The following is a 9,070-nucleotide window of genomic DNA, read 5'->3' as shown; positions in this document are numbered from 1 at the left end:
CTTACTATGATTTAGTTTGAACTACATTATTTCTATTTTTAGTAAAAGTAAGCACCGCCTGTTGTCTGTTCAATTTAAGATATTAAATACTATTTCTGAAATTACCTAACTGCCCCTAAAAAGAAGCTTCGTAACTATTTTTATCACTTTCTGTTCCATTTTTAAAATATACTCAATCCTCATAACGAACGTAACGTCATTTCGGAATTGATGTCGTTGGAATTGCGCCTAGCCCTACTGTGCTGATGTTTGAGCTTGTCTTGAGAAAGGGTTAAACTTTAAAACAATTCAATGAAAGAATACTGTTTTCACTGTTTCTAATAATGAAAAATCAATTTCATTTCACAGTTAAATCTCTAAAAACTATCGAAAAACATTTGATAAAGAACAATTGTGTAACATGGCAATGAAATATGTGACGGAGCTAATTCACTCATTTTGTACGTTTTTTATGCTTGATTAATGTATGTACAAAGCTTTTATATTATGCATTTTGCTATTGAATTCTACCGGAACGGAGAGGTGAAAGGTGATATTTACTACAAATAACTCCGACATCTTGATAATGTCCACAGTAATGCTGTCCCCATGGTCTGAACATACACAAATTGATCACAGTCTCGTTTCCTTGACAAGTAACCTGCTCCAGCCAAATCTGACCACTACCTGCACCGAAATAGGCATTCAAAAGTACCGCCACATTATCACTGGAATTGAACAAGTTTGATAAATAAATAAGTATCTGTTAAAATTGCATTTCCTCTGATTATTGACCCTTTCGATTCATGATATATGCAACTGCTTTTGATATTAAAAATAATATTTTGCTACTGAATCGATACACATGCTCAAAGTATAAAAATCGTAATCGATTCTGATTCTTTGATTGACATAAATGCATATGTATTTCCATTGTTTTTTTCATTTGTGTATTCAAAACTGCCAATTAATATTTGGAACGTTTACATAAATAAGAGATTAAAGCGATAAGAAATGTTTAGAAAAGCAATGAATGTTTTATCAAGAAATATTTCAACAAGTTTGCTCTGTTTTTATCACTTACTAATTTAGCAAAATAACTTACGTATCATATCCGAGCTGTCGACACACGACTTTGGCAAAGTTAATGTTTATTGCATAGCCACAGATCGTACCCCATGTTCCATTGTGGAATACTTCAACACGACCCTCCAATTGCGTTGCACCGTTATGTAGTCTTATAGAACTTGCACCTAAAAAAGAAAAAAAGTACTTTTTAATTTCAATTCTAACGTAGCTTTTAAAAGTTTAACAAAGGTTTCCGCAAGTCCCTCCTATAGCCGATAAGCATTCGAATATAGACGATGTAGATAGTGCTTGAAAATTGGAAAGATTTCAATTATATTCTCAGGTAACTATGATAATTTGAACCTTATTACAGGACTCGCAACCATTGTCCCGAAATAAATAAATAATTACTACAAGACCGCAATGCGACCAGGTTTTCAATGAGCGCAATTAGAAGGTTTGTGCAATTTGAACTAGTGTTCGATATGCCTTCAGATTGGCAAAGATAACGGGATGCTGTATATGCTTCTCTATGTTAAGACTAGTGCTTTGTCGAAACGCACCGATATCAAATACGCATATGAATAAATATGATTAAACAGTCCAACGAAAGGTTCCTGCGTTTAATCTCAAAACGTTGTTATGAATATCGAACTCTTTTCGCTTTATTGGCATGATGGTATATTGGCATGTGCTTTGATTAGGAATGTAAGTAGTGACAAATGTATAGCTATGCATAACAGGGATGTCAAACAAGTTAAAACAAGCAAATATTACCACAGAACATTAAAATTTGATTTTAATTTATACGTTTATACATGTGTCTTGCAGGGTAAACATTTATGCCATTTGCCAATGCATAATCTAGATACAGCTCGAAGAAGCCAACATACATGGCATTTTGAACAATGCCCTTAATGTGACCTTGATCTTTGATACATGATTGTAAAGTCTTTTAATGCGTGGATATGTTACAGCCCGGACAAGTCAAAACACAAGGAGTTTTGGGCATTTCGTGTGTTTTTGACCTTTTACCTAGTGACATTGGTCTTGCACACGTAATGCCAGTTACTCGTGGTGAGTATGCGCTATTTTAAAATCAACTTTTGCATGGCCAAGTTACAGCCCGGAGATAATACAAATTGTTGCAAAACACTCGCCTAACCACCATCCTGCCAACAAACTCCAATTTAAATACCTAGTTTTACCTTCAGTTTTAGTAAAATTTTACTTTGCATCAGTCAATATTGGAAAAAAAAACATTTTTCAGACACATTGCAGAAAATTAATTTTGTTTAAATTTGGCAGCCATCGTCGACGCCTTATTGATCTTGGCGGACTACTTGTTCATGATATTTTTCCTAAATCTTACTTTCAAAGATCTTGCTTTAGCTATCGTCAATAGTTGAAGATGTTCTAAATTGGATTGTTTTGATATCCAAATGGTCATTAATGTTCCTTAAGAGCTGACTTTGTTAGGCTTGCATTTTTACATGAAACATTCGCATTACCTTCTATGTTTTTCGATGAACATTCTCGATTGTACTTACTTTTGTATCTAAATGATTTATTATGCTTGTACCCTGTGTATGCCTGATGTATGAACTATACTATAATATATTTTTCTATTGTACTCTTCAGAAATGGAGAAATAAACGTTGTTATATACTACATATAACTCCGACATCTTCTGTATGTCCGCAGCTGTGCTGACCCCATTGGTTGAACATACACAAGTGGATCACAGTCTCGTTTCCTTGACAAGTAACATCGTCCAACCAAATCTCGCCACTACCTGCACCGAAATAGGCATGTGAACGTAACGTCACATTGTCACTGAAATTAAGCAAGTCTTATACATTAAATTTTAGAAATGCATTTTTTTTGTCATTGACTCTTTGCACTCATGAACTATGCAGTTGTGAAGATAAATTGTTTTTCACCATTTTGTTACACGATCACTTCGAATGCTCAATGCATAAAGACACTCGCTTGATTCCGATTCCTGGAATAAAATGAAAGCTTAAATCTTTTTCAATTTTGCATTTGTGTATCCCATATTTCCAATAAATTTGGAACCTATTGGCATGAAAAAGTGATAAAAGCGAAGAAAAATAATTTCAAAAAAACGACAAATGCTTAACCGAGAAATACTTCAAAAATTTGTTTTGATTTAATCATTTATCTTTTTAGCAAAATAACATACGTTGCATAATCGAGCTGTCGACACACGACTTTGGCAAAGTTTGTGTCTATACCATTCCCACAGACGGTACCCCATGTTCCGTTGTGAAGTACTTCAACACGCCCCTGTAATTGCGTTGTACCGTTACGTAGTCTGATAGCACGTGAACCTTAAGAAAAAACATTTTGAATTTTAATTATATCGTAGCTTTAAAATGTCAACATTCTATTGTGAAAAGCTACCGCAAGATTCTCTGCATGCCGTTTGGTAGTCGAAGGAACTGGTGTCGATAGTGCTTGAAAAATGGTAATATTGAAATAAAATTCTAGTATGGCTATGACAGTATAAAATTGTAATAGGACTCGCAACCATTGTGCAAAGGAAAACATATTACTAGACATGCTGCAATGCGACCAGGTTTTCAATTTACACTTTTAGAAGGTTTTTGGAAATTGTACGAGTAATTAATAGGCCTACAAATGGACATGGGGTAACACTTTGCTCTCTCAACAATTGTGCCTAAATTAAAACAAATAAAAGCATGCAGGTTGGTAAGGGTAATTGTTTAATGACCAAATATTAATTTGAAAGAAATTCATCATTTTGTTTCATTTGGAGGCTATTTAAGATTTCGGTTTTTATCTTGTACAAAATTATATTTGAACCATTAAAAAAAAGTGAAATTTAGATTTGTTCTGATCCTCAAATTGAACAGATGGTTAAACATAGCACTTTTGTTTTTAAATCCAACACACTTAAAAAACTTATGGGTGTTTAATTCATGAAAATTAATTAGATGGGTGTGGCTTTACTTATTTACCTATATTTAACTTACACTGTGATATCATCAAGTAGTTGTCTTAACTCCTCACGCGACTGTTCCTTAACTTGACATACCACTGTAAAATGGTTAGTTCTTTCAAGAGTATAACTTAAGTATACTCGTTTACTTTTAAAACAGAAAAACATGTAAATAGAATTACTTGGGAAGTATAGCAGTGTACAATGATTTGTAATTTGTAGTTTGTAGAAATGTTACAAAAATGTAGCTTGCTAGAAAATGTCTTTGGAAAGTGTTGCTAAGATGAGATACTTAATTTATCGTGTAATTTAAATACTACTAGATGTTGCTGAAATTATTAGGAACAGTAGCGTACAAAGGCATAGTTGCTCCAATGATTGGGTAAATTCCTACCTAAAGGTAACCATCCATATCTCTGTCCGGCCACCGTCCTGACAATGTCAGTACATTCCACTGTGTAAGAATGTTAATTGAAAATTCCAAATCGTAGCACCTTAACAAATACTTGCCGAAAAACACCCACAAGTAGTTATATGTGTTCGACAGATGTTAATGATATATAAATTTGAAACAATGATAAAGATATATTAGCCCTTGTTATTTCATTTATTAAATGTTATTAATATTCACAATGCCCGATAAAATCTTTTCTGATATTTTAATGCCACATCTTGTTTAGTGGATGTAGGCCATTCCACTGAAAAGAACACTCCTTTTCCGTGGAGACAAGGGATAAAAGATAATCAGCGGAACACCTTATAATTCTCAATTTCTTCTTATGTTTTTAGTTATAAAAGCGTATTTGCGCAATTGGCATTACAAGAGGGACATGTCCAGGTGCGGATCAGCATTCTAAATTCCAGGTAGTTTTAAGAACACCTTATTTTCTTTGGGAGGCTATTCCGCGGAGAGAGGTTTTCCAATATTTAGTTATTCTTACTGGAAATGAAATTACATGTCGCAAACGCAACAAGGTTTTGAACATATTCAATTGAAACACTGAGCAGACATTTGTATGTTTCAATAGCGATGCATCATATGTAATGTTGACAATCTCACTCTATGAGGAATATTTTCGTAAGTTAAGGTGTAATCTTTAGAAACAATTTTTAAGCCCTTTTTATTATTTGATGGTATGGCTTCAAAAATGCCCTACAACAGGACAGTAGATGAAATTGGATCTGTTTATATTGAAATATTTAAATATAATAAGCTTAATATTGATTGTAAAAAATGCTTAGTTTTTGAAGATTGTTCAGTTGCTTTGCTGCCTTTTTGAACAATTAAGGATTCTAGGCATTATAATTTAATCTACCCCAACGCCTAAAAGTTTAACTTACTCTTCGAAAACAATAATGTGATTCAGTATATTTAATTGTCTTATGTTTTAACATTATCATAGCTCGAGCATATTGAAATTGCTAAATATATGTCAGGTTAAGAATAAATTGGAAGTAAACCAGTTTATCAAAGTGTTACTTTCTTCTTCAAGAGCGGTCTTAACAACATCAGGATGTTTTTTACACATCTCATATACATCATTTTGAACATTAATGATAAGAAGAATGCTCTTGTTATGCAATTTCACATGTTCTTTATTTTAGAACTAAACATGTGCTGGTAAACGTATACATGTCAATCAATGTTCATGCCACTATTTGTACGAATGTTTTACATTTAATTCTACTGGTGGCCATTTTGGACACCAACTTGAATATCTCGTGTAAACCAAGGGCGGAACTAGGCCATTAATCGAGGGTCTGGGCTAGCTACGTTACGATGAAACATTTATTGATAGAAACAAGTTGATATAATTTCAATGATTTAGTAATGAATAAGAAGTTTCCAAAAAGATCTCACGGAAAGCCACAAAAAGCCCGTGGGAGTCGCCAAAAATAATACTCGATTTTAGAGGAACAGTATAAACACATTGAACAAGCATAGGAATGTAAAAGTCACATCGCGATGTCCTTGTTCAGTGTTTTCTAAGGAATGAATGAATGAAAGAACAAAAAATGATTGACTGTATAAATGAATGTATGTATGTTCGTACGAACGAACGAACGAACGAACGAACGAATGAATGAATTAATTAATGAATAAATTAATCAATGAATAAATGAATTATTAAATTAATGAATTATTAAATTAATGAATTAATTTATTATCGAATCATTGAACTAATGTATAAAAGAATTAAATAATTAATGAATTGAATGTATGACTTTTGAAAATTAAGTATGTATAAAATCCCGTAAGAAGATTATGCAGCACATAACACAAAAGTGTTAATTTTCCACTTGTAAATAACAAATAATCAAGATATCTCGCAATCAGCAGAGCTAATATTACGCCTTCCTAGTGAGCCGAGGCTCATAATAACCAGTGCAAATATGATTAGTAAATATGAACTTGTTTATAATTGTTTGAGTTACTGTAATGCTATTTAGTAAGAAATGGATGACGAAAACAAGTTACTAAAGAATGAACTTTGTTATGGATGTTCTTATAAGAAGATGCAGGTTTGAAAACCTTCGTGGAGTGATACACTTTCTAGAATATATGATTTGCTGAAATGGTATGCATGGTTGAAATGAAAAATCGTTACTAGATAATTTTCCCCGAGTCTCATCCTGTCCACTTACGTAGAATGTTCGAACAAAAAAACCGTGCATAATGTTTTAATTATTTATTTAAAATCACAATCAAAGTGAATTTTGCGAAACTACTTGCAAAGAACGCATTTCATAGGAAAGGAAAAACAATCTAGATCGATAAAAGTTCATAGAAGTACTGTTGTCTTAGATGATATTCAAGATATTTGTAAAAAATGGAAGAAATATTTTATTCTCCTTTGAATATACCCAATTTACCTGCCTGGATAGCTAACATTTTAACTCTAATATTTAATTCCAGCATCATATAATATTTACAGTGCAAATCCGGTTGTATGATTCTCATTGCTAAGACAGACTATAGCGTTTTGTCTTAATAAACGATCTATACATGATTCGATGCAATATTTATGTAAACAATTATCATTGACATAAGCATAAAATCGTTTTAATGATCATATTACTAAAACATAAAGACGCCGAAGGTGACACACGAATTCAAAATGATGAGGTTAATCAATTAAATACAATACTAAATGCGAATGTTTAGACTTATGTTTCAATTATTGTACGAGAATGTTGAGTCTACAATAAATAACATAGTTGTGTAACCAGTAGCCGAATAATTAAACCTAATACTAACAAACCTCGAGTACAAGTTGGGGAAATACCGTCCAATTGGCCGTCAGCTTGACATGTCCTTACTAAATCGCCATTAGTATGGATTTGACCTACTGCACATGTGTATGTAACGGTCGTGTTGTAAGCAATCGCTGCCCCAGAATCTTTGGAAGCATCGTATACGTCCGGTACAGAGCACGCTTCTGTGAAAACGAATATATAACAAACAATAACACTTCGATTGCAACGTTGTACTTACACTTCAAATCTTTACAAGGACTTTAACAGATTGCATGTTGACAACATTGTCTATTTATATTGTTCAAATGGATTTGTTTAATGTATGTATGTGTTTGCATTAACACCATACGACAGCAGAAAGTCTCATTTGAAATACAATCAAGCTTACTATGATTTAATTTGAACTACATTATTTCTATTTTTAGTAAAAGTAAGCACCGCCTGTTGTCTGTTCAATTTAAGATATTAAATACTATTTCTGAAATTACCTAACTGCCCCTAAAAAGAAGCTTCGTAACTATTTTTATCACTTTCTGTTCCATTTTTAAAATATACTCAATCCTCATAACGAACGTAACGTCATTTCGGAATTGATGTCGTTGGAATTGCGCCTAGCCCTACTGTGCTGATGTTTGAGCTTGTCTTGAGAAAGGGTTAAACTTTAAAACAATTCAATGAAAGAATACTGTTTTCACTGTTTCTAATAATGAAAAATCAATTTCATTTCACAGTTAAATCTCTAAAAACTATCGAAAAACATTTGATAAAGAACAATTGTGTAACATGGCAATGAAATATGTGACGGAGCTAATTCACTCATTTTGTACGTTTTTTATGCTTGATTAATGTATGTACAAAGCTTTTATATTATGCATTTTGCTATTGAATTCTACCGGAACGGAGAGGTGAAAGGTGATATTTACTACAAATAACTCCGACATCTTGATAATGTCCACAGTAATGCTGTCCCCATGGTCTGAACATACACAAATTGATCACAGTCTCGTTTCCTTGACAAGTAACCTGCTCCAGCCAAATCTGACCACTACCTGCACCGAAATAGGCATTCAAAAGTACCGCCACATTATCACTGGAATTGAACAAGTTTGATAAATAAATAAGTATCTGTTAAAATTGCATTTCCTCTGATTATTGACCCTTTCGATTCATGATATATGCAACTGCTTTTGATATTAAAAATAATATTTTGCTACTGAATCGATACACATGCTCAAAGTATAAAAATCGTAATCGATTCTGATTCTTTGATTGACATAAATGCATATGTATTTCCATTGTTTTTTTCATTTGTGTATTCAAAACTGCCAATTAATATTTGGAACGTTTACATAAATAAGAGATTAAAGCGATAAGAAATGTTTAGAAAAGCAATGAATGTTTTATCAAGAAATATTTCAACAAGTTTGCTCTGTTTTTATCACTTACTAATTTAGCAAAATAACTTACGTATCATATCCGAGCTGTCGACACACGACTTTGGCAAAGTTAATGTTTATTGCATAGCCACAGATCGTACCCCATGTTCCATTGTGGAATACTTCAACACGACCCTCCAATTGCGTTGCACCGTTATGTAGTCTTATAGAACTTGCACCTAAAAAAGAAAAAAAGTACTTTTTAATTTCAATTCTAACGTAGCTTTTAAAAGTTTAACAAAGGTTTCCGCAAGTCCCTCCTATAGCCGATAAGCATTCGAATATAGACGATGTAGATAGTGCTTGAAAATTGGAAAGATTTCAATTATATTCTCAGGTAACT

General features: G+C 32.8%; 1 protein-coding gene across 1 annotated transcript; it reads right to left on the bottom strand.

Annotated features, from left to right (window-relative positions):
* Positions 1 to 496: 496 nt before the first annotated feature.
* LOC128237792 (putative DMBT1-like protein) lies at positions 497 to 6,926 on the bottom strand. Its single transcript, XM_052953377.1, has 5 exons — positions 6,908 to 6,926; positions 3,254 to 3,401; positions 2,717 to 2,883; positions 1,085 to 1,232; positions 497 to 707 (listed from the first exon to the last, which is right to left on the bottom strand). The coding sequence occupies exons 1-5, from the start codon at positions 6,924 to 6,926 to the stop codon at positions 497 to 499; spliced, it is 693 nt and encodes a 230-aa protein (XP_052809337.1).
* Between the last annotated feature and the right edge of the window lie 2,144 nt (positions 6,927 to 9,070).

This window comes from Mya arenaria, chromosome 6 (genome assembly GCF_026914265.1).
Source record: "Mya arenaria isolate MELC-2E11 chromosome 6, ASM2691426v1".
In the NCBI taxonomy this organism is placed as follows: Eukaryota; Metazoa; Mollusca; class Bivalvia; order Myida; family Myidae; genus Mya; species Mya arenaria.
The sequence above is the reverse complement of the archived record's forward strand: the minus strand, read 5'-3'. Positions and strand labels throughout refer to the sequence as shown.

Bases quoted from the DNA above. Each gene is read 5' to 3' on its own strand.
- LOC128237792 (XM_052953377.1), bottom strand. The intron at 2,884-3,253 runs GTATGTTATTTT...GCTTAATTTCAG, and splicing joins CGACAGCTCGATTATGCAAC to TGACAATGTGACGTTACGTT. The intron at 1,233-2,716 runs GTATATAACAAC...TTTCTTTTTTAG, and splicing joins AGATGTCGGAGTTATATGTA to GTGCAAGTTCTATAAGACTA.